Below are 26,779 nucleotides of genomic sequence, written 5' to 3'. Positions count from 1 at the left end.
TAATTCATACTGCAGTCTTAAAAAAAGGTAAGATAGACCTTCACTGCTTAGGCACTGCCACTGAATGTCACTGCTACCATGTAGGTGGGGGTCCCAACCCTGCAACCTGATTTGCTGGGATTTACAGACTCCGTGTGATCATATAACCAAGTGGCAGATTGTAGTTCTGGGTAATTCTTAGTAATGCCCATAAATTTAACAAATATCAATATTTTTGGATGTTCTGAAAAACAGAAAAAAAAAAGGCATTAAATAAATGACTAGAAATGTAATAAAAGTTAACTAAAATGACAGAGTGCTTGCTAGATCACCCAATTGTTTCATTTATACAAGCCATTTGCTTAACAAATCAAGTTTTCCACCAGTCACTCAGCACTTGTGCTAAGCACCCACATGCATTCAGGTAATCAATGGTATCATAGCTCATGTTTACTACTCCTGATATAACACATAGCAGTTGAGCTCTGTTGATAAACACTGGTTTGTTTCAGCAAAACAGCTAACCTTATCCTATTCAGAAATGGTAAATTAGTTTGTATTCTTTTGTACTGAAAAGGTTTCCTTGGAAAGCAATTGCCAGAGTCACAAGAAAATGGTAGGCAATCTTGAATTGCCAAGATCCAGTTCTGAACTGTTTTATTGTTAATGTGCCCTCTACTTGGGACGAAAGGCAGACTTTATTTTTATTACATTTATACTGAGATACAAGATGCTTTTTCTCCTGACTGACTTTACAATCAGAAATGAGTCAAAGGGTTAAATTTTCAAAAGTTTGCACAAGTCAAATCTCATCCAGACCTGTATATTTCAGGGAGAGCTCAGGTAAAAGCCCAGAGGAAAATGTAGATTGATGAACTGTCCCAAACAGCAGCCTTAATAGGAGTGCCCAGTTGCAGCAAAATATTTGGAGCATATCCACAAAAGCACATAAGACAGGCCAGGTAGCCAGTCCTTCACTGGCTGGGTAATAGCTTAAAATAAAGTGTATTTTTTGAGGTGTAAGAAAGGTAATCGAAACAATTTGGAAAATTTAGCTGGAAGGTATATACTTGGAACAAAAAGTAGTGCTAGAGCAACAGCTGTCCATGGCAGTCACCTTCCTTCTAGAGTGGTTTCCATCTGCACAAGCTCTGCTCTCACTCCAGCAGCATCCTGTTGGCTGGATTTTCCCACACATTACTGGTATTTCAAACTTCGGCCTGGTGGAGAAGATGTTGGCAGGGATTTCTTCTCTGCCTACAGGATAGATATGCCATTAAGAAGCAGAGGAAGACCATCTAATGTTATTCCAAATGAAAGAGGCTTTAAAATACAGAACCTGGTCAGAACCTGGTGACCAAAGGGCCTGATTTAATTTGCTAAGGATTCACTGGTGTGTGCTAACATCATGTTTGAAGGCATGACCTTGACAAATTAGCAGCTGTGGTTCCCACATGGAAATTATTGTTTCAGATGGCCATGGTGGCACCTGAAGTCTAACCTGACTGTGTTCAATTTCCACCTGGCCATGGTACATCAGCATATCTCCTGTGATGAATTAAAGTCCTCCTGAGTCCAGCTTATTAGTCTTTGAATCTTCTGGCAAAGAGATCTGAGATCTGGTGTGTTGACAGTATATCCCATCGCACATCTCATCGCAGCAAATCTCCCCTAGAAAAAATATGTGTCAGGAACCAAGAAAAATCAGATGAGAGTGAGAGGTGGTCAGAGAGTGAAGTCAACAAATAGTGAGGGATGGAGATAAAAGAGATGTGGCCTGTCAAAGGAAGTTCTCTTTTCACTACAGTTCTCACTTTGTGGGACTGTTGAGAAAGGGTGCTACACTGTAAAAAGCTTATCAACATCTCTGATGTGGGAAGAATAATTACCAGACATATTCCTCGAAGATTTCCTAAAGTATTCCTCCTGCTTTATTTATTCGTAATGAAAGGGGAAAAAAAATAGTGCCCAAGGTAACATTCCTGGCAGAAGAAGTCAGCATGCAGTTACTATTTCTGCTATTCTTGTTTGCCTCTGGGTAGCTGGGAATGGAGCTCAGCATCAGCCACTGCAACAGAACCAAGTTTGTATTAACTCCATTTGGACCCAGCCATGTTGCAGAGCTGTTTCTCAGTGTGATGTAGTGTCACATTGAGGAGAGTCTGTGTGTTCAAGGTGAGGCACTGCAAGTTATTTTGCAATGACACCATGTCTGTTGACTTGGAAACTCATCTAGTCCTCAATCTCTGCACTGGTGACATAGAGCATACTGGTGACATGCAGAAGAGAAAAAAAAAGTAAAGCTGGAAAATTAATGGGGAGCAAATGGAAAACCATTGGAGGAATCCAGGGCTGTGCATGGGGTTGTGACCCTGTCCCTGTGCCTCCTGAATTTTCTGTTTCCCCAGAAAATCAGCAGGAAGAAAAGGGTTGCCTGCCCCACTGCTTTCTGAGCTGTGGCAAGCGGGGGCAGAGTGACTGTAAAGCTGCCTGGTGGAAAAGGATCTGAAGGTGCTGGTCAGCAGCATCTGAACATGAGCCAGCAGTGCCCAGGTGGCCAGGAAGGCCAGTGACATCCTGGCCTGGATCAACAATGGTGTGGCCAGCAGGAACAGGGCAGTGATTGTCCCCTGTACTTGGCACTGGTGAGGCCTTACCTCAAATCCTGTGTTCAGTTCAGGGCCCCTCACTGCAAGAAAAAACACTGAGGGGCTGGAGCGTGTCCAGTGAAGGGCAGTGGAGCTGGGGAAAGGTCTGGAGCAGAAGTCTGATGAGGAGCAGATGAAAAGAGGTTGTAGTGAGGTGGAGTTAGTCTCTTTTCCCAAGTAACAAGCAACAGGACGAGGAAATGGCCTTGAGTTGCACCAGGGAGGATACAGATTAGATAACAGACAGAATTTCTCCACTGAAAATATCAGGCATTGGAGCAGGCTGCCCATGGATGTGGTTAATTCACCATCCCTAGAGGGATTTAAGTCACATGCTCAGGGACATGGTTTAGTGTGACTTGGCAGAGTTGGACTTGTTTTTTCCAACCTAAATGATTCTATGCTTCTATGATTCTATGAAATCATCAATTCACACCTTAGCCAGAACAAAGAAAATAGGTGTGGGCAAGAAATGACTGGCAAATGCAGGGTGTTCTCCTGCAGACCTTATATATCCCTATAAAAAGAGGCCAGTTGGAGTCTAGAGTGCGGTGTTCTGCATTTTTTCTAGTGGGTCTCTGGCAATTGTTTTAACATATTTCTCTAACTTTTGCTTCTCGTGATTACCATTTAGTGAAAAGTAGCTAGTGTCAAAACCTGTACTACTTGATCATTCCTAGAACCATTCCAAACCAGCAATATTGAAGGATTCTGAGAAAAGTCCAAGCTGTGACCTGGACAGTGAGGAATAGAGGGGGGTCACAAATTAACTGGGCTTTTTCTAGGAAATATTCTGATGTGTTCATTATTTTTTAGAAAAATGCATTTCTTAAAAATTTAAATATTTAGCTGAAGTATTGATTATATCTCCAGGGTTAAAAAAAAAAAAGAAGCCAGATTTTTTTTTTTAACTTCAAAAATATAATTGAAAGTCCTCCAATGTGGTCTGAAGAGAAAATTCTTTGACCATTTCTAAGCAACAAGAAGTTGGAAAAAGTAAACCAGATTTCTTCTGCTGGTGCCATTAACACTTGGTTTGTTATAAAAAGTAGGGCTGTAGCCAACAGATATTCTTTCTCCCAGCAGATAACCTGCAGCTCTGTTAATTCCAGGGCAAACCACAGACACCTTTGAGAGCAGAATCTAACCCTTTATAAATAATAGTGTTTTGGGGCCAGGAACAAATGCTGGCTAGATCCTGAAGGGGATGAGTTGCTACACAGCTGCTGCTGAATCACACAGCCACGCTCTTATGAGGTCTATGTTGGTTTATTTGTTCCTGCTCTCAGCAGTAAATCCAAGTTTGCAGAGTGGTGTATAAAGTCCTGGTCTAGCAGAAATTTGTTCTTTTTGTGATAAGGACACATACAGCCAATTTTTACTTATCCCTGGACCAGTTAATCAAACCATGATTCAAAGTTTATTTTGAGCTCTGTAACTTAAAATGTTCTGATTTCTTTTTCAAATCAAGCTTGTAAGGACAGATTTTTTTACCACAGACTCATCAGTTTTTATTTTGTGAGACATGATTTTCATAATGGGCATGAATTTCAAGTCTCGCTCCTGCATATATGTTGTAACACTCTTACACATAGTTCAGTAAAGGTTTTTACAGCTGTCATCAAAATTACACACACATTGTCGCATCTGTTTAGTCTAATTGCATAACTGGTTGTGATTGCACTACTTACCTAGAGAGGCAATACATAACTAAAAGTTAAAAATAAGGAAAAGTGGTAGAAAAAAACTTCTACGTTCTGTCAGCAAATCAGAAAGTCACGCTTCTAATGAGATTTGAAGATTCATAACAAGGTTAAAGGAGTCTTGATTATTGCAATAGGTTATTGATTAATAAGGACACTTGCATTGGCTCCCAGAATTACTGTATTATTCAGGTATACTCAAACTGGCATAAGTATTGAAGTCTCATTTTATACCCACACAGCTGTATTGATCTTTGCCCATAAACAATTTCTGAGTCTTAGGTTCATGCTCAGACCACTGATGATGATTTTATGTATTGGATTTCCAGCCTTTCATAGCTATCAATAAATTCCCAAAAATCATGTGTTCACATAAATAGGGCCCCCAGCAAGGGGATTTTGAACCAAACAGAGGCTGCGATATTGTCCAGTGCAGCCTGTGCAAAAGAAAAACAACAAGAAATTGATTTTGCCAAGATCTTGCAAATACATCTTAGGTCATTCATACATTATCCCAAAGCCTAAATGGATGGTGGCAGTAAAACAAACCTTCTTTGATTTTAAATTCAGGTGAGCAACAATATTCAGACAATAGCTTGAAAATTAAATTATTTGGCTCATCTACAAGAATTTCACATGTATTGGTGGTAACCACCACCAGTAGTCCAACCATTTTAATGAACCCAAAAATTCTCTTTGATTTTTTTTAATCATAAATTACTTCTAGCTGTCTTCATTACTACTACTTTTTTTAAAATTCATCTACTTAGATATGTTTTCAGATTTTTTCATTCACAGGCATTAATAGGATGCCAAAGTCTATGTATTTCCACTGCATAGGTTGCTGGATTAGGGAGGGTGTTTACATGGAGGCTGCCCCATGGCAGCTCACAGCAGCTCTCCCACCCCATTATCCACACAATGAGTGCAGGTACACCAGACCTGTGGAAGCCCTGGATGCTCTGGCATGGCAGTAGGAAATGGGGCCTTTTTATGGGTTACATGAAAAATGCCTGATACCTGCCAGGTCTGCAATGAAACTGGCTTTGAGTCTTTCACAGGCTCTCTGCCATTAAAGGAAAAACAGAGGCATCACACTAACTCCATTTCAGAGCTACCCATCTGAAACCCTACCAAATCCCTTAAAAAGATTAAATTAATACTCCTTATGAAATTTATCTGGCAGTACAGGACCTCATTGCCCATTTATAGAGGTTATGAGTTACAACAAACTCCAGATTATTCTTCTGTTCCTAAGCATGAGAAAACAACAAGAGGCAGACCAAGAGCAAAGGGAAGCAGGAGTGGCCCAGAGAAAGTGCAAGTTCTCCAATAATTTTACCCATAAGTGTATTACATTTAGGAAACTTTCCCCTTTTTTGTCTTCCATTCCCTTATTTTATTTATTTTCTTCTCTTTTTGACTTGATGGGATTTTACTGAAGAACAGGGGAACATACCAAAATCCTACAGAGAGGTCTTTTTCTTTTTCTCTTTTTGTTCTATCTGTTAAATGTCACGAAGATTTTCCAGATCAATACAGCTAACCTGTGCTAATTAAGCTGTTAACGTGGGTGTTAAATGAGGCTTAGGCAAATGATAAGTGCCTGTGTCCTGATAGATTTCACACTGTGTCTTACACCTCAAAGCCATCACAAGGTTATAGCAGCCTGATTATTGATTGACTCTAGAACTCTCCATTATACTTAATACTTTATGGACTGCTTGCAGTACTGACTGAGTGGAGATCATTAAAGAGTACCATCTGCTGTAGTTAACATGCAAAACACCTCTGAGGACCTACAGGATTTTGTCTGGACTGTACCTGGCAGGATTTTATTCACTTAGAAATTTAAGCTTCCTTAGTCCTTTTTCCAGAAAAGAAAAATAGTGGAAATGGTGCAGCTTTTCCCCACAGTCACGCTCCCATGTTGAGTCTGGAACTGAGAGATGAAGATCCTTACTTCAGGAAGATGTTTGTTTTTAAGTTCTAGTATATCACAGTCACCCTCAAATACTTTCTCCATACTTACTGCAATACTTTCCAATTGCTTAAACTTCAGCACATTTTGAGTGGGCTGGAGAACTTTTCTTTGCCTTTAACCTGTCCACAGATGCACAAGATATCTGTAAAACAGGTTTATTTTTCTCCCTAGCCCATACCCTACACAGAGTGTGGATGTACCAAAAGCTTTAGTATGGGAACGTGTCTTCCAGAGACTGGACAAAAAGTATAAACACTCAAGCCTCAGGTTTCTGAAATTAGTGAAATGAAATGCCTGCTGTGGATCTGTTTGCTGTTGAAAAAAATATCAAATTTAAGACGGTATTAAGACAGGCTTCTCTCCATTAGGCTGGTGTGTGATGGCTTCATTGCCCACTCTGACTTTCTCAGGGAGTTGAAAAATATAACCTTGGCTTCTGTAGAGTAGAGGACACACAGTGCAGGAGGATCCTAGTCCACCCTAGAGAGTGGATTTTTTCATCTCCAGAGAAGTGAGACGTCCTGAGTTCTACATCACCTCTAAAATTTACTGAGAACCTTAAGGGAAACCAATACATGTGATACATAAAACCTAGCGTAATAATAATTCTAGGTTTCCAACTTTGCAAAAAGCCAAGGAAAAGTGATTACAATATCAAACATTTGCAAACAGAAAAGAAAATCCCTTGTCCACATTCCTCATATGTTATATGGCCTTATCTTCAAATGCTTTCTAATCTCTTCCTTTTATTAAAGATTAGTTCTCTCCTTTACTGCTTCAGCACCATTGCTAGGCAGGAGTTGGTCCTGTCAGTTCCACCCACCTGTGGATCTTCTCAGAGACTAACCCTGAACTGAGCAAAAACAAAGTCATCATTTTAAAATTTGCTAATATGTATTTAGAGCCTGCCAGAGCTCTTATGTGGTACCAAGTATGTGACAGTGACCCAGAAAGAGAAATGAGCAGGAATTATTCATGCTTTAGGTGAAGAATCCTTCTCCCTGTTCTCTTTCATTCCCTTGGATGGGAGGACAGCAATGCATCGGGATTGCACACCTTCACCCAAGTCATGGTCCATATAGTGTCACTTGTTTCTCATGGCAAATTTCTCTGCTTTAGTCCCCTAAATATCACCATGAGGAAACAGCACTGTCCTAAAAGGGCATAGGGAGGACAAATATATACAATATGATGCTGTGAGACCTTCACTGAAGAAATTCAAAACCTGCCTAGACATGATCCTGTACAACCTGTTCTAGGTGCTTTAGCAGGGGGATTGGACTAGGTGATGTCCAGAAGCTGAAAGTCCCTTTTAGCCCCAACCATTGAGTCTGTGGTTTGTGTCCAGGGAAAGGATAAGGATCAGAAAATAGCTCACAGCTAAATGTTAGGCTGTGAATGCACTGGACTTGGAAGCTATGCACTGAAGGACAATCAACCAAAATATATATCTATTCTGTACATAAAAATTGTTTTGTCTAGGTACCCTGTTGATTTACTCTGCAGCAACATGTTAGGACCTTAATAGGCAAAGTATTGCATCTCAAATTGGTGTACAGTCTTTATAAACAGCCTTGTATCAAATCACAAATAAAGGTATGTTGCCCGTCAATAAAAAACTCCAACTTCAGTAAATAGAATTGAAACATTTGGAAGGGGAGGGTGGGGAAGAAAAAAACTGTGTCCATACCTGAAAGTTAAAATGGAGTTGGAATGGTTCAGGTGAGAGGCTTATCAAGATAGAAGTTTGAATCTGGTCTGTCTCTATGTGAAGCATTTTATCAAACTTAAGTACCTGACATGTTACTCATCAGCTTCAATCGCTTCTCTTTCTTCTCTCACCAGGAGGCCAAGAGGACTGCATCCTTTCTTATGAACCTGTCACAAGACAGGAAAGTAAGTTTCATCTTCTTTTCTATCACTCTTCCTTATGTTTTTCATGTCAGAGTTTGGGGGCCAGTGGAGCGGTAAGCCTTGCTCTGCCAGTCCCAGATGCACTGTGGCTTCCTTTTCTTGGACATTCAGTCTATTTTTATATGAAAAAACCCCTGATGTTATGGTATTCCTTGGAAGTCACCGCTTGTTAACATTCCCAGGACTCTTCTCCCCAGTACGTTCTCATGGACTTTACCAGTACAAAAATTTAATCAGTTTACAAAATATTGATGTAGGTTTTCTAGATTTATTGCGATATTGTCACATAAAAAGCCTTTACTATTTTGCTTCTCATGTGATGTGTGCCACTGTCCAGGGTAGACAAACATATGGAAAGGCAACTTAAAATGGGAGCACATCCATCTGGTGTAATGGAGGATGCACTCATATAACTTGAGGTGAAAAAAGGGCTACAATAGCCTTTCCCTACCTCATGGAAGAGTCCATCTGCAAGCATTTGGGAGTGGCCTTGTTGAGTCATAGCAAATATAACTATGCTTCTACACAGTCATTTGACTTGTGCATGGACTATCACAGAGCTCTGCAGTGGTACTCATTTATTCCCTTTTTTCATGTCAAGAAATAAAATATTCATCAATAAAATGTGCACCTAAATTCTCACTTCATACACAAAGACAAAAACTCTGGTTAGTGATATTTGGGTGCATTTATTTATTATTGTGGTAAGACCATGAAAATGTGATCCTTTTGTTTTTCAGTTAATTACACCAGGCCAGTTATTATTCTGGGTCCTATGAAAGATCGGATCAACGATGATTTGATATCTGAGTTCCCTGATAAGTTTGGGTCATGTGTACCACGTAAGTATGATTCCACTAATAGTTCTGCAGCTGAGTGAATTGTATCCCTTGGTGCTACACATTAAGTAAATTTCTACAAAAGCAGCATCCATGAACCATGCATAGCTGTGTTTCTCAAAAGTCATTTTTTCATCAGACAGAAAAGGCAAAAAGAATTAATAATTTTTTTAAAAAAATTAAAAGGTTGTGGATGTCTGGGAAAAAATTCTAAAAAGTTTGAAATTCTGGTAAAATGTTTCAACTTAATTGCACAGCATCCACCAATGAATATACAGAATTATCTGTGATTTGTGTGAGATATAGACTGTTGAATCAGAAAGCAATGTTAGACCCTGAATTAAACAGAGTGTTTATATCTTGGACAGTTAGAGCTTGCTGTTTATTTGAGGGCCTAATTGCAGTCATACTTCATTTTAAATGGTTGTCTCTGGCAGTACACTAACTTAAAACTACTAGAGATGAGAACAGAATCAGGCTTATAAATAAGGCTAAATTGAGTTGATGAGATCACAATTCATTTTATCACCGTAATAACATTAAATTTAAAATATGAAATGCATTTTATATTTGAGGTTTGTGTGTGATTCTGCTGGAAAAGGTGGAATTCTGGTAAACCCTAATTTTATTTTCATCTGTATTGATGGAGGTAAACATCACAAGGTATTACTACAAAAACACAGCTTTATTGGCATTGCTCCATTAAAAACAATATGAAGTAGCCAGAGATCTGCTCTCACATGTGAAGTGCCCTCACTTAGAGCAGACCCAGCACTGCCCACAGAGCAAATCATGGTGGCATTTTTTGCACTAAATGTTTTTGCAGGCTTCTTCATCTTCTGTCTTTTGTTTCATGCAGATACCACACGGCCAAAGCGTGACTATGAAGTGGATGGGAGAGATTATCATTTTGTCATTTCAAGAGAACAAATGGAAAAAGATATCCAAGAGCACAAATTTATAGAAGCTGGGCAGTACAATGATAATTTGTATGGAACTAGTGTCCAGTCTGTGAGATTTGTGGCAGAAAGGGTAGGTTGACAGTAGTTTTATTGCTGGTGCAACTTGATCTGCTTTGTTTCTACATTGTGTCTCAGACATGAATCTTTGCCAAAAATATAAAATAGCTGCAAAACACCATCCTAATATTTATAGGCTTATAATGACTCCACAAGTGGAGTCTCTGACTTTGAATGACATCATCCTTGGCACTCTCTGTACTTGGGTGTAGTGCCATGGATTCAGGGTTCTAACAGTGCCTCAAGTACTCCTCAAAACAGCCTCTACTCTTCCCTCTGTAAGAGTAGATAAACTAAATCACTTTCACAGAGGCAAAAGAATGAACCACAGAAAGATTAAATTATTTGCCTCAGGTGACACAGGGAGTCTTTGACGTAAGCAAGAACTGAATTAATGACTTAGAACATGGACATCCTATTGCTTTTATGAACTGATTTTCCTCATTGCAAGAAAATCCTCCTGCCCCTGCAAATTTCCTCCCAGTAAAAAATAAATCCCAAGTTTGTTCCCATATCACCAGTGCATATTTATACTGGCACCAAAGCAAAGGAAAGAACGCAGTGTAGTGGAGCGCAAACCCTGGGCTACCCCTTCCCTGGTGTGCCAGTAATGGCCCCATTCCAGAGCACTGCATTGCAGATTTGCTTCCTTTCTTTTGGCTGATCTGCAGCAAAGTCTGCAAAAATAAACACATGCTCATCTGTTTCCAACAGGGCAAGCACTGTATACTTGATGTGTCAGGAAATGCTATCAAACGACTACAGGTTGCACAACTCTATCCCATTGCTATCTTCATTAAGCCCAAATCATGGGAGCCTCTGATGTGAGTATAAACTTCTTCAAGCATTTTATTCTTTTCAGGTACAGCCTCAAGTGGCACCACACAGGTCTTCAGTCTACATTTGGCTTGTGCTCTGAAATTATTAATAATGAGATGAAGTAGGAAGAGTGCCTTCAAAACCTGTCATCCACTGTATCCTGGTATCTCAAGGAATAAGCCATAGCTTTGAATCTCTCAGACTGGCACATGTGGGATTATGTGCTGGGCACAAAGGACTCCCTGTCAGCAGCTGGTGTACTTGCTCCAACCTGTGCAATGAGTTCACCACACAGCTTGGCTTGTCCTTCCTCAGGTGCTCTTGGGGTTTAGAGCCTGGCCAAGGGCATGAACCAGGGGTTAAACTGTGTCAGACTTGAGGTGTGTTCCTCTCCACCAGCCCTTCATTTACCTGCAGGTCTGTAAGAGGATAGGCCAGGAGCCATGGGACTGGAGAAGGGCAAACATAACACTTAGAAGAATGAAAGAGAAGGCGCCAGCTCTGTGCTGCCAAGGCTGTCTGAGGTGGCACACATTTTGGGGGATAAGATCAAAACTCAGTGTAAGATCAGTAAGATGAAATTCATCAGAGACAAAGGAGAGACAATGAAAGGCATGAGTACAAGCAGGGAATAATTTAACTATAGCACTGAAGAAAAGCATCTGGCAGTTGGGGTGGATCACAGGAATGGATGGGTAATGTGGTTGCAAAAAAAGGAACTTGCCATTGTGGGCTGTATTCATGTCAGTGTTGTATAGGACACAATAGACTTCTATTTTGTTTTACTGGGGCCTCAACTGAAGTGCTGACCTGATTCTGGGTTCTACCCTGCTGGCAGAGGGGGAGCAGCAATTATCTAGTGTCACAGAGAGAAGGCTGAGGAAGAAGTATGGAATTTATATTCATCCTGAGTTAAAACTCAGGATAAAATACATGGTTATCAATTTGTTTTCCATGTACACTTACTGTTACGCAAGAGCTATCAACTTAATTTGCTGTGATAGGGGTGAAGTTTTGAACACTGTGCCAGTTCTGTTAATATCTTTATTGATGATATGGATGAGGGTATTGAGTCTTTCACTACTCGGTGCCATGGTTTAGTTGAGGTGTTAGGGCATGGGTTGGACTCGATGACCTTGTAGGTCTCTTCCAATCCAGTGATTCCGTGATTCTGCGATTCTTTGATTTCCCTCCCTCACTGCTCTGCAAATGCCAGGTTGTGCCATAGGTCTGAAAGCTAAAATGTTGGCACTCCCCCTCCTGTGAGAGATGCGTGTCTGGTGATGGTAACAGTGTACCTGCAGCCACTGGTCACAGAGCTGGAGAATTCCAACACGACCCATCCCTGGAATATGCATTCTTCTTGGCCCTGCCTTTGGCAATGAGCTTGTTGTATGTCCAGCCACATTACAAGGAATGATGCACAATATCTGGTACTTGCACAGCACCATCCTGATTTCTGATTTTTCTACCAGCCTACAATTGAACAGTATTCTGATTTTGTTGCTGTATGGAAGGGGAAGGGTAGTCTGATAGCCTATCTTCTGCACTGATTGTTTTAACAGAGATCTTAACATACAGTTTTCCCGTTAATAAAACATTTCCATCATTTGTTTAATGCTGGCATTGCCTCTGGAATGATTAAAAAAAAAAACCCAAAGTAAATAAAAGTGGCCCTTAGTCTGAAAAATACATCAGGCAGAACCAGAAAAGTGGCAATAACATAAAGGCTTTTTTGATTTGATGTCAGAACAGCAAATCCTTGACTAGACTGAATGATGTTATAAAGATGCAAAATATTATGACAATCATTCTGATGTTGAACCAAAACAATGCTAATAGTTCACTTAGGGCAATAAAACAAGTGGGCTGTTCAAGAAATGCCTGGGCTTGGCACTCAGTGCTGTGATCTCGTTAACAAGGTAGTGATCAGTCAAAGGCTGGACTTGGTGATCTTGGAGGTCTTTTTCAACTTAATGATTCTGTGATTCAGTCTTTTTTAAGTATGTAAGTACTGCAACACAAAAAAAATATAGGCTTATCTGTCATACCTATTACTCCTGTTCATATAAATTAGTTGAAAGCTACTTCAATAGCAAAGTCAAAACACAAAAGACAAAAAATTTCTAATCACAAGATGCAGAGAAACAAAGACAAAATATTTATCTTTCATCAAAATCAGCACATAAATTTGCAGTGTCTCATTTATGTATATGCTCATTTGCAGCCATTTGAAGTGGAGGTGAGAAGAGTGAAGGGACTATAAATCAAGTTTGCACCTGCACTTGAAAAACACATGGCCATTGTTGTAAACAAACTGCTCCCTCTCCCTCCCTCCCTCCCTCCCTCCCTCCATTCCTCTCTCCATTCCTCTCTTCCCACTCCTACATGACTCCCCCTGGTTTACTCCCAGAGTCATGCTTGTTCACACCCTCCAATCAGCCTCTCTCTCTAGAGGAATGAGGACAGTGGTGAGATCATGGGGTTGACAAATGGAAGTAAGAAAGAACCCACCTGGGTGAGCTCTTCACTGGGAGAGGAGGAAAACCCTAGAAAATATGCATTATATTTTTAATTCAGTATCTGTACAGGTCCCCAGCTAAGAAATAAGAAATAGGAGGGACTGCAGTATGGCAGCACTTTAATTTCATCATGAAAAATGGACATCATGGTCCTGCCCCTTCTCCATCCTCTCTTCTAAGGGCACAGAATGGGCAGAGTCCGGAATACAACTAGCACAGTTTTACACCCCAGGCAAATCTACAACCTAAAGTGTAATGCAAATTTCTACCTGTTTCAAAGTACTTCTTATTTTAAACACTTGTTCATATTTGTATCATCTTTTCTGCTGTTCAAAGATCTTGAGAAAGACTTCTCAAAAATTTACCAGAAAGAGATCTGAAAGGAAGAGGATGTTGTTAGCATTACAATATTGGTTAAGTGCCCATAAAATGAAAAAGTTTCCCTGAGCATTTGCAGTGGTATGTCCCACTACAAGACAGAGTTTTATTTCAGTCACCTAAAGCAGGTGTACCTGATGTGGAGTCCACCTGAACTTGATTAGACAGCAATCTTTCCAATAAATAGAATTAGTATTATTACAAATTCAGCAGAACAACACACGGATTATATTAAACCTTTTTATATAATCTACAAATAGCTGACATAAATTTTAAAATCAATCTTACTTAGCCTTAATTTTATAAACCTGCTTTCTCCATGGCATTAGTACTTGCAAAAGGATTTTTCTAAGCATTGTTCCCAGCTATACAGTTACTTATATAGGTAGGCAGCTTTAAGCCATTTCTGGAAACTCCTTTTTGTATCCTGGACATCTTCCAGGATGTTTTTCAGAAGTCAAGTAGGTGTTAGCTGTAGCAAGTTCATACTGTTGTGCACTTCATAGAGCTCTTTTCTTTTTTTTTTTTTTGCACTATCAAGTCCATTATTTCCTACATGTATCACCCATGGCATACTGTATACAGTCCATTACCGCACAATCATATGATTCAGTGCAAGGCAGAAAATCACATTTATGCTCTCCTAGCTGCCTCAGAAAATTTTTGTCATGTTTTAAGAAAAAAAAGAATCTACACTTGGAAAAAATGCTAGAAAAGCAAACTATATTTATTATTAATAATTTGGACATTTACAGGCATATGAGTATAAGGCAGTGAATGAGCATGATCTTGATTCATTGCAAGTATGCAGTGGTATTAATACCTGAGCATGCATGGGCAAGACAACTCATTTCTTAAAGTTATTAAATAATGTTTCTGTTGAAACAGAAATGCTCCATCAAATAACAAAACACTGAAAAAACCACAATGTTACCGGCTGTCTTTGTTTTTATATTTATTAGCGGCCAATAAGCAGTCAGTACAGCCTTATCCATCTGAGACCACCAGCTGAGTCTGGGAGATACAGATTCCTGAAGGAGCTTCAGGCAGGAGTGCTGAGTGCTTAGACTATGGAACATCCTGGATTCCAGACCTGTCTATGGGCTCCTGATGTCTCAAGCCTATCTCATTTAGCAGCTGCTAGACTCAGGCCTAGTATTTTGTTTGAGAATATAGAGTCGTGAACCCAAGATAAAAACATGGTGGAGAAAAGTTAAATGGGAAACAGTCTGAAGAAGTAGTTTTGTACTACATAAGAATGAAATTAAATTGAAAATACTGAAGCTGTCCACGAACTGTTGGAAGAATTTTACCATTTCATTCTTTTACTAATCTCAATCCATCTGTGATTCAGTTGAGCATGCCTTTTGAAAACCATTCTAGCAAGAATCTAAACTTTTTAATTACTTTCTCCATGTTTCTAGGGAAATGAATAAACGTCTTACAGAGGAGCAAGCAAAGAAAACCTATGATCGAGCAATTAAATTAGAACAAGAATTTGGAGAATATTTCACAGGTATGTTTTTATTAATACCTTTTTTTTTCCCCCAAGATATAGTCTTTCATTGCAAAACTACTGGATCAACCCTGTCTTTGAGCCAGAGTACCCATTAGTAGAGTGTGCCCAGAGCAAGGACTTCTGGCTTGAGAGTATTGTTTCCTTGAAATTCAAGAGCAGTTGAGGCATTTGACTCAAAAGCTTGATGTCCTGAAGGAGTATCTATGTGGAGGGAAATTAAGGGACAAACCTCTGTGCTTTGTGTTACAGTTACTTTACCTTCTGTCAGCTTGGGCCTGATCTTGTTAACCTCAGCAGCCAAGAGTTGAACTCATTATGATCAGATCAGAAAGGTTGCAAATCTGCTGCTGCCCACTGCTGAAGTAGGTTCTAAATTGAATGAAGTGTAAAGCTTGACCTCCAGCAGTGGGAATCTCTTGTGCTGCCCTCCTCAGGACAGAAGTGCCAGTTCTCTGAACTAACCTGCCTCAGTCTTCTCAGTATAAGCAGTGGGACGGGTCTCTGCCACAGGCAGGTGCCATTGATTTGAACTTAGCTGTCATCTGCAGGGGTATGACTTTTCCGTAAACATCTCAGTATGCCAGTATTCCTTCGCATTTCATGAGTATCTATGAGTGTGCTGGAGATCTGCTGACACTGGATGCTGTATCTATCAATTAAAAGAAATATTGATATGTTTTCTCTACTGCAGCTATTGTCCAAGGAGATAGCTTAGAAGATATATATAATCAATGCAAACTTGTAATTGAAGAACAATCTGGGCCTTTCATCTGGATTCCCTCAAAGGAAAAATTATAAATTAGCCACTGCACCTCTGATTACGACGGGAGAATATTTAGAAGAAAACTATAATATACTATTTGGAGGCTTTCCTGTTTTTGTTGCATTTATGTTCTTTGCAGTCAATGTGAATTTTGATGAATGTACAACACAAAGTGTTTGAAGCCATGAAGGACACTGATGGGTCAAAGGGTAAGAACAAAAAGACTTCTACCATATAAAGCAAATCTGTTGTGTGCTCAGAGCACAAGTTGTAGGTATAAACTTTTGACATGGAGACCCTCTGTCAAAGGGAGCTAAGCCACCTCCTGTGCCCACGCGGACATTTTGATCAATTTCAATGGCTGAGCTCAGTGTGTTGATTGCTTTAGAGAAGTTCCCAGCTCCTGAACCTCACAGAGGGCTTGATCCTGCAAGGCGCTCAGCACTTGACCCCAATTCCCACACATGAGTAGCCTGTTGACTTGGAGTCACTTGTGACCCTTCCCTATGCCCTTCAGTCCCACAGTTCCAGTAGGACTCACGTGCTCAGAGCTAGGCACAGGCTTAAGCATTTTTGCTAGATCAGGGCCACACGCACCTTGCAAAATCAAGCTCAGAGTATTTGGTCCATTTCCTACTGAGGTCACTGTTGGGACACTCTGTGACCTGACTGGGAGGTGGGTCCTGTTCCAAGCTTGTCATTGCACATTTGTAGTTGGTACACCTCGACTTTGGTAACTATGCACATCTTTTGATTTCTGAAACCAAGTCAAGCTTTTTTTTTTCCCCCTTTGGAAGCACTATTGCATCAGGAACTACCAACAATATGATTTATTTTAATGGTGTTTAGGGGTGGGAGAGGATGGAAGCATTTCACACCACACACATGTGCACACAAGCACATTCCCATGCAGACAGACACATGTATGAGGATTCACAGCACCTATGTTAACAAGGAGGGATACAACTGGGAAAAGCTTTAAAATTTTTGATTGTCTATTTTATCATTTATATTGATAGAAGGCACTTAAAGATGGAATAATTTATAAAAATAAAAATATATTGATGTATAGAAACTAATTTCTATAGGTAAAATGTTTTTGTGAAGATATTTTGTAAAGATTAATTAATTGAAAGATTAAATATTTACACCCTTGTGCGACTGTCAAATGTAAAGAGGACCATCAAGTTGCATTATACCTCTTCCGTAACAGATTCTCTATTATTAATGACAAGCAAGAAAATTCCTTAAATGGTAGTTGTCATCTTTTTTTTTTCTTTCAATTTAATCCTCTCCCTTGCCTCTATTTAATCATGATGAACTCCTGTGGAAAGATCTCTTGAACTCACTGTCCTGTAGGAATTTTCTGAACACAAAAGGATAATGCATCTTTGAGAGGGATAACTATTCAGAAGCAAAATGCCAGTGCTTAAATGCAGCTAATAATTTCTCTCTTAGGAAGGAGGCACCCTAAATCCCCAAATGTTTTATGGCTCTTCCTGTTTCCCTCAGGGAAATAACAAAAGCATTTGATCTTCCCTCTCTTAGCAGGCACATCACCAACTAACTTGTATCTTCATTCATTTCACAGTCAACAAGGGTCTTAAAAGCAAAATTGAGGCAATAGACATTTGTGAGGGATTTGGGGAAAGTCTGTGGAATTGCAGTCTGGGGTTTACAGAAGGGGAGAAGGAGGTATTTTTTTTCTCATTTCACATTGCCCTTCTTTGGTATAGTGATGCCATTCCTCACTGACTTACAAGGGGACAACTGCAACAGATGCCATGACAGTAAAACTGAATTGCCTTTGCTGCTGCTGGACCATGTTCTCTATAAAACCCACACTCCTGCCTCTGCTGCACTGCAGGAGTGCAATGCTTATAGCTGGTGGCTACAGCAGCCCCTAATGCTTCTGGATGTCTTAAGGGCAAATGCTAAATAGACTCCTCTGGCACTGTTGAAGCTTACACTTGTACACCCTGTCCAGCTGACAGGGCTGCCCAGCCACCCTCCGCGGACAGCGCGGCAAGCTGGATGTTTGCAAAAGCCACCAGCAGTGACAGGGTTAAAAACACGGGCATTTTACTGGCTCTTGAGCTGGCCTCTCATGCTTACTGCCCAACTATGGTAACTCTGAGAAGTTCACACTTCTTTAACTATTTTTCCTGCCTGGTCAGCGCAGCTTTATAAACAAGGGTTTCAGTTAAGTCTCCAGAAGAGCTTTGTAATCAGAAGGGCTATAAATTTTTTTTTAAATATTAATTAATGAATGCTTTGATTTTGGATAATTCTGCAGAAGTCCACAGAGTGACCCCAGATCTTTGGAAGCCATGGATTTTTCCATGCTAGCAAAATACTATTGCCCCAGGTTGGGAAATAGCCCACCAGACCTGAAAAACCAAGTATCCTAAAGCAGGAACTTCATTCTAATTTTCAGCTCTGTTTTTAAGCAATCGATCACATCTGCTTCTTTGTTTCTTAGTTCAGCATGCAGCCTTTTATGGTACTATCCTACTAGTAACTGTTTTGCTTTGTCATGTGCTGTGCTTTACAGTGAACAGTAACACTACGGCTGAGTACAATCAATTTTTCCATCAGTCCTTGGTTACTGTAGTAACATTATTTATTTTTCCCTGTCTGTTGTTTGTGCTTCCATTTTAGAGTTGACATTGCACTTCTTCTTTTTTTTTTTAAATAAAACATATATTTAAAAACAAATCATCAAGAGAATCAGTGAGAGGTCTTATTTCCCTTAGGACTTGTACTCCCATTTGTTTTGTGTGTTGATGTTTTGCGTTCCATGTTGCAGCACTCTAAGAGCTGCAGTCCACTTTTGCATTGCAGCTGTTCAGATCATACTGGGTGGTAGTGGGAGGAGGAAGAAAAGCATAAGACTCATGAAAAATTACATGAAAAAGGAGTCCAAACTCACAACCCACAGCAATTGGCGCCTGACTCCATATTGGTGCTAACACAGCTTAGCATAATCAGATTCCTTTTCTTTCCATGTAAAAGACTTGGGAGTATCTAACCATGAGACCAATGCAAATGCTGGACCCTTTAGGAAAAGTGCCAGACCACACCCCTGGTGCTATAGCTCATGTTCTGGCACAGTGTGTAGCACCATAGGGTCTAAGCAGAATCAAAATTATCACAGCTTTTTGTCCACCCATGAATGATCACAACGACATCTCGCTAGCTTTGTGCAGATGTGCAATATTACATCTTAATTATTTTTCCTTGCCACAAACAAAAAAATAATCTTCCATGCACTGACTCATTGAGAGCTTGCTAACAGGGCTCAGTGGAATGGCACTTCTTCACTGGTCTTACAGTCTGACCATCAACCAGTGGAAGAGCCTCTTTCTTGCTTAATCCCCCTTCCCACAGAGGTACCCTGTCCATGCTAGCGCTTTGTAATTTCTTTGGTAGTAAAGGCTGTTTCTAGATCAATATTCTGTGATGTAATTGTGTTTGTAGCTAGCATGGTTTGATGCTCTGGTGTGGATAGGGTCCTAAGAACCACTTGAAAGTCAAGGATAAGAAATCTCTCCATTGCACTGAAATTACAAATCCTCATCCTGGAGAGCAGTGTGGTACCTGAGCTAATAACCACTACAAGCCAGCAACAGTGTCCTAGGTATTCAGCACCCACCTACCTATTTAGATTTCTTTTCTATGGAGAAATTGTTGGCATTACACCTTCACTGTTACTCGCTCATCAGCAGCCAAATTGTATTTTTGTTTTGGATTTCTTGTATTTTAGTTTTTGTTTTTCAAATTGTTTCCCTGACCAGAGGATTCAGTGAGTGAAAACACATGAGGATTTTTGTAGGAAAAACCATGTTGAGGAAAAAGTATCAACCTCCTTTTTCAGATGCAGATTTAAAGCCATAATATCTGCCGTGTTCACAGAAAGTGGTCTTTTATCCTTCACAGCTTTTAATCTCAATATTTTCCCTCTTGAACATTTTGCCTGTTATGTTATGCATGTGGTTCACTGTGCAACTGCATTCAAGTGCGCAAGCCCATTCCTTGGTGGAATAAACTTTTTTCTTTACCATGAAAAATCAGACATTTTGTCAATTGGTTCTGAAATAAGGATGAAGTTATTATGCTAAAAAAAGGAAGTTTCCATTCTAGGACACAATCAGCATCAAAGCTAACAATGGATAACATCTAAAATCTATCCAGCATAAAGCTAGCCTAGATCCTCAGCTGGTGGAAATCTCCTCTGATTTCAATGGAGTCCATCCCATTTATACCACCTGAAGTTAAACATCCATCCTCCTCATCACACTGATTTTTTTGCACCTCTAAAACACCAAGGCCACCTGATCAAACAGTGGCTCAGCACTTTCCATCATTATTTACTGCTTATTTTACTGTAACACCCAGAGGGCCAAGTCATGAACCAAGATCCTTTTGAGACCAGTGCTGTGAAATTGCTAACAAAAAGACCCCAAGGGCCAAATGGATTCACAGAAGGCTTCAGCTGCACTGACATCTCACCAAGAGCTATAGGAACTACCACTTCATTGGCCCTTGTTGAGACTCTGCCTTTAAGGTGAAAGGCAGAAGAGGCAATCCATCATCTCTCATTCCACATTAGCAGCTTACACCTTCTGGCCCTACAGCACAGGCAACTTGCCCTGATATAAAACAGCATTTCTGGGCATGGGAGCCAGAATCCTAGGCAAGAACTTTGGTGTGGGGGGGCAGGGAAAGGATTTTAAAAAAGAGGGGGGAAATGGCAACACTGTTGGCTCTTAGTGCGACAGCCTTTTAATTTCTGGGTTTGTGCTCCTAAATTTGAATTGGCCAGTTTGAATTTCTGAGTGCAGCAGCCTGTATGCACCAAGCTGCTCCCTCCACAACAATGTCCAGCGTGCGTCTCTTTAGCAGGATGTTTCTCAGTCCAGCTGTAATGTGGGGTACTCAGAATCTGAACTGGAGTTTACAAAACACCCTGTCCAGCTTACACTCCTGTTATGTGTAAATATTCTGCGCATCCATTCCATTTGTGTAAAGAATAAAGCACACACAATTATAAAAATTAAGCTGTATATTTCATACTTAGCTGTGTCCTTGCTTATTTATTCCAGTCCAAGCTCTCAGCTGTGGTTCAGTTGTAAATGCTTGATAGAGTGTTTATAAATATGTCATGAATTTTATTATAAAATATTAATATTAAAGCATTTTTACACTTTATAGCAAATTGCTTCTTCACAAGGCATAATTTGTCTTTTTTTCCTTGGAGCAGAATAGTAAAAGAGAAATATGCTTTTATTTTGTCTTGAGATATTATCACATATATCACATGAGACTGACACCTGCCTGGAATTAGGAGGATGGTTTCAAAAATGACTAAGAATAAGAAACCTTTTTCCTTCTTGCCCTTTTTATTTCTTTTTTAGTTAACATTGATGTAGAATTTGCCACCAAGAAGATTCATTCTGGTGAAGTACAGCTACTTTCTCCTTACCACAGTTCTTCTGTGAATTCAGTATCATCAGCATCTTGATGAATAATTACCAGAATATTTTTAATAATTAAAAAATCATTCTATGTTTATGACATTGCTGCACAGCCATGGGGAAAAGGACTGTAATAATTACATTATATCTGCTTCTAAGCAGCTTAGTAGAGCATAAACTCACTTGTGCTGTGGGATCCCAACAGCTCAAGAACCTTGGGGTCCAGCCATTCCAGGAATATCTTTGCAGATGGTTTGTGGGCTCCAGGGAGGCCATGTGAACATTGTCAGTCCCCAGCAGAGGCAGTAACAGTATGGGGACACTGCTTTTTACACAGACAGTACTATCTGCAGTCTGCAGAGGACCACAGAGCCTCCATATGGCTCTGGGAGCCACAGCTGAGACTGCCGGGAAAAACTCTGTCCACAGGGCTTTACGTGTACAATCACAAGGATGGTTAATCATCTAAACATTCATTGTGATGCTTTAGATTTCTCCAGTAGATTCAAAAGAGGGAGAAAATCCAAACAATTGACATTGAGCAGGATCTCTTATTAAAGTACTTTTTTCTTCATCTTCTCTCTAGGTCAGTCTGAGCCAATTCCCCAGACTATATTCCGCAGAAACAAGAGAAACTTAGAAAACAATCTTTATAAAGTGAATGGGAGACAGAAAGTACTTAAAACTGTAGGAAGCTAGACATGCTGTGATGATCAGTTCAGGCAGTGGAGGCAAACTTTGCCAGCCTTTTGCCTTGGCCAGGCATAGAGTATGTCCCTAATGGTCACATTTTCTCATTTGTTCCACTGCTTTTGAATGGTTCCTTCACAAAGACAGCCAAGTATCTGGACCCAGTTGTCCATTCACAACCTGTGGTTTGAAAGACACTATCTCCAGTTTGGAAAATTATTTGGGACCAAAGCTACAAGGTAGGTGACGAGTACTTCTGCTGTACAGATACCTCCAAGTGCCAAATCCATCTTAAGGAAGGCACTTCACCATGATTTTCAGAAGAATTTAGGTGTTTATCTAGCATAAGCAAGTTGTTCATTTCACTATAATCAGAGCACTTTATGGCTGGCACGATGCAAGGCAATGACACCTAAAGCACCTGTGGGAAAGCAGGAAAATGGTGATACAGTTCCTAAATATCTGGGCACAGAGCAAATCCTCTTCCCCATGAGCAATCCATACTGAAATCTTCATTACCAAAAATTCCATCCCTGAAAGTATTCAAGGCCACATTGGATGCAGCTCTGAACAACCTGATCTAGTGGAAGGAGTCCACGCCTGTGGCAGTGGGATTAGAACTGGATGATCTTAAAGACCCTTCCATTCCACATCATTACATAATTCTATTGGACAACTGAGGAAGACCTACTGTAGTAGCCCTGCCAGAGCAGGACTCACCAAAAGCACCATTACAAAGCCCATCCCTGCAAGGAAGGTGATACCACGGCTGCAGAGCATGGACTGCTTGGGTTGGCTGGTGGGCATGTCACCAGTGAAAGAGCTGAACTGGTCTGCAGACCAGTGTGGAAAGCTGTGGACAAAAGCACAGCTCCCCTGCTCAGTGGAGGGCAGTTCTGGACAGCACCCACTGCTGCAGGCTCTTACTGGTGGAGATGGATCCTGCCTGATCCAGTGGAGAGCTGATGGTGCCAAATATCCCAGGGAGGGGGAGTGTGGTGACCAGAAGAAAAAGTCATTTTAGTCAGTGAAAAAATTGAATTGCTTGCTGCAGAAGCTCATTAACTACTGTCAACTACTCATTAGAGCTTGAACTAAGCAGAACCAGGTGGTGGCAACCAGGGAAAATTAATTAGGTCTAACATATTAGAACAGTGACAGGGTTGTTACAGCATCAGTAGAAGGCCAATACACAGCCCTAAACCATACCAACTGATTAACTAGTGTCTCAGGGCAAGCAAATAGCCTGAGGGCTTCCTCTGGAATGTATGGACAAAGAGCTTTCACTGCAGCCTCTTCTGGCTTCCCTTCCAACAGGGACTCACTGACACTGCCAAAGACTTTGCCTTGCAGTAGAATAAAGGAATGCAGTAGGGCATCAGCTATAAATGGCAGTTTGAAAATGTCTTTAAGTTGCAAAACTCTGGGATGGGCTTTAAATATGTAAGAGAAGTATAAAATGCTAGGAATCTGGAGTAAAATCCATCCCTAACAGCTCATATGAAGTCCCAGTCTGAAGCAGAAATTCATCAGGGGCACCACCAAACCCTGTTTGACCTCTTCCTGACTTACCTGCTCCAGAAGACTGTTCTGAGCAAAACTCATGCTGGACTCCAAGGAAATTTTCTTTAAGGTCTTCTTACTTCTTTCTTTTTCCCAATAAAGGATGTTGTCACTGTGCCATCTGCAGTTAAAGCTTATCAGGGGCAGTTCATTATCTTCAAATCAAAGCATAGGGCAAAATTGTACCTGTCATCACCATATTTAAGTACTGCAAGGGTCAAACCTATGTCAAACACCCATTTCTTTCTCTATTTTTTAACAAACCATGCTTTGAACACTGTCAGCCTGATGATTCACAGAACAAATCTGAAGGGTCTGAGGGCAAATTTGGGTCTTACACTCCTGTCATCTGAAATAGAGGTTTTGGACAGGAGTTGTAGGATGCAGGAGTCACCAAAGCACCATTTTTCCTCCCCTGATAGTGTATTTATTGGCTGTATTCTGCTTGTCTGGATGTGATTTTCTGGGAGTCAGTTGCTCATTAATGACAATACATCTCCAGTAAAATATTAGGCAAATATTTTCTAAGCTATTAACTCCTCATCTGTATATAATCCTTCTTTAACAGCACTGGCATTTGCTGTAGGTAAGTATGCTTATCAGCTCACAGTGAAATCTCACAGGCAGCATATCCAGAGCCTCTTTTCTCAACAGACACCACATCATCCTATTTTAGAGATACCAAATGAGAAGGAAAACACTATTGTGAGACTGTGTCTGCTAAACAGGGAAAAGCCCTGCTGATCCCCAACTCCAAAGGGATTGGCAGAAGGCCCATTTGCAATTAAATGAGCTCAGATGTTTGCTTGAGCATAGCCCATGGGGAAACTGAATTTGGGGAACAGATTTGGTCTGTGGATATGAGGCAAACGGATCATGCCTTACTCAGCTGGCTGGATTTGGGGTGGAAAAGGGGTGGTCATTTTGACAGCTATAGCAGATATGTAAGTGAGGCCATGGGCCCAAAACAGAGCTGATGGAGATGCATGGGAGTGGGAAGCTCTCACATTGTTTAGTGCCTGCTTCACTCCATTAACCAGCAGAGTTACAGATGGAGGCTAACAGGTCTCTGAGCGTAAAGTTACACAGGGCAAATACCAACTTCAATGCATTAGAGAACCTGAAGTAAAACACTAGGGACCAGGAAAGCAGTAATTCATAGTCCTGTAGAAGAAGCCAGGTGTTAATTGAGCCTTTGCTCATGGAGACAAATCCCCAGTGGCCACAAATTTCTGCCATAAATACAGCAACTGCCTTCCTTTAAGCAAGAATTGAGGCACCAAAGTGCCTGAGAGAGACCCACACAGCCAAGGCATCATCTTGCTGCCCACAAATGCATTCTGAAGGGCCCCTCCAAACACATGTCCCAAGCCATCACTTTAAGCCAGCTTCACAGACTCTGCAGAGTAGCTGCAGACTTGTTCTTCCCCTCACACACAGACACACACAGGCTCAGACAGAGCAACTAGGGACACAAATCTCTGACCTGAGCACTCTGAGTGCCTCAGCATCAGAGGAGCTGCTGTGGCAAGCACTGAGGCAGCAGTGCCATTATGTCTCTCCTTGGACTGCAAGTGCTGCATTCCCACCTTCAAATCCCTGTGCAGAGCCCAGAAACTCTGCAATATTGGGCCTCTGATGCTATCACTTGAGTTGAACTTTTACCGGGCAGCCCTTCAAGGTCCCTTGCACATGTACTTGGTCAGTAGGCACCCATCACAGTCCAGCCTAGGGCAGGGAATGCATACAGTGGATTTTCTTTATAGCTGCCTTGAGATTCAGTGAGATGAAGCTAGAGTCCCCCTGAATTGCCCAGCCTGGCTGAAAAGTTTTAAAACAAAAAGGAGAGCATACACACACCCCATTTGATGGAGCTTTGTCACCTTGGCTGGAGCAGTGTCATTGAAGTGCTGGAGGTACATGTTATTAGGAATTAATTCTCTTTAGAGCAGCCAGAGCAGCTTCCCAAATTTTTCATAGAAAAATAGCCAAAAAAATATTTTACTGTTCTTCAGTGACACTTTCTACCTATTTGTTATATGATCTTGAAGATCTCTTCCAACCTAGTGATTCTGTGATTCTGTGACTAGGGAATTCTGCTCCATATGATGTGTGCCCAAGGGGCAGGGAAGTAATAAGGCCACCTCACACTAACATACTATCTACACAATCTCTGCTGTGCAAGGACCATGTAGGCAAGAAATCATTCAAACTACAGCACCTTTATTGTTATTTTTTAGCCAATGGTGCAAGAAGTCCAGGCAGGGAATAGAAAAAAAGTCCCTTATATGTTATGTATCCAAATTCCAGGCAATGTTATGGAAACTGCAGGAAAAAAGAAAAGAAAAGAGCTAACACGTCTTGCCTGATTTTGACCAATCCTACCATTCTTGATCTGGAAGTCTGAAAGTTCTTTGAAAATAATTCAGCCTCCATTTCATATGAGTAAAGCTTTACAGGCACTACATTAACAGATTAAATTACAGTCAGGCTGGCATTTGGCCACGACAGTGCGCTAAGCACATCTACTCTGTCTAACTCCCAAGAGACCTCCCTTCTTCACTCCTTGGCACCTCCTGCTCTTTCCATAGGTTTGCAGTTACAGTGGCACGGTGAGTCTCACTACATTAAAGTTGTCCTGATCAGTCAGGATGAGAGCAGAAGGGGAAAGGTAGTGCAAAAAGTCAAAGGGTTGGTGGGGCTATGAAAAGCTGACTTGACAACAGCATCAAGGCTTCAGTGAGACTTATCCTAAATGTACACCTTTTCCATAACTTCCAGAATTGTATCTTTACCGACTACTGACACTGCTGGGCCTGGGACATGTGTAAGAACTAAATTACACAGACAGAATTAAATAGGAGGAGGATGATAATAACAACAGCAACAATAACAGCAAGAAAAATAAAAGTTTTCTGCTCAGTTTGAAATTTCATGGGTTTGGCTGCATGCCAAAAAAGAG

General features: G+C 40.7%; 1 protein-coding gene across 29 annotated transcripts in view; it reads left to right on the top strand.

The window, feature by feature from the left end:
- The window catches only part of DLG2 (discs large MAGUK scaffold protein 2), a 982,417-nt gene extending 961,119 nt beyond the window's left edge, over positions 1-21,298 (top strand). For all 29 annotated transcript variants that reach the window (XM_039718578.1, XM_039718592.1, XM_039718586.1 and 26 more), the window contains 6 exons: positions 8,160-8,210; positions 8,969-9,070; positions 9,927-10,099; positions 10,801-10,910; positions 15,230-15,321; positions 16,016-21,298. In XM_039718578.1, coding sequence (XP_039574512.1) covers positions 8,160-8,210; positions 8,969-9,070; positions 9,927-10,099; positions 10,801-10,910; positions 15,230-15,321; positions 16,016-16,122 — 635 coding nt within the window. In that variant the 3' untranslated portion in view covers positions 16,123-21,298. The remainder of the gene's footprint in view (positions 1-8,159; positions 8,211-8,968; positions 9,071-9,926; positions 10,100-10,800; positions 10,911-15,229; positions 15,322-16,015) is intronic.
- Positions 21,299-26,779: the final 5,481 nt, after the last annotated feature.

The sequence above is a fragment of the Passer montanus genome, unplaced genomic scaffold (genome assembly GCF_014805655.1).
Source record: "Passer montanus isolate IOZ18808 unplaced genomic scaffold, ASM1480565v1 scaffold4, whole genome shotgun sequence".
NCBI classification, from domain to species: Eukaryota; Metazoa; Chordata; class Aves; order Passeriformes; family Passeridae; genus Passer; species Passer montanus.
The sequence above is the reverse complement of the archived record's forward strand: the minus strand, read 5'-3'. Positions and strand labels throughout refer to the sequence as shown.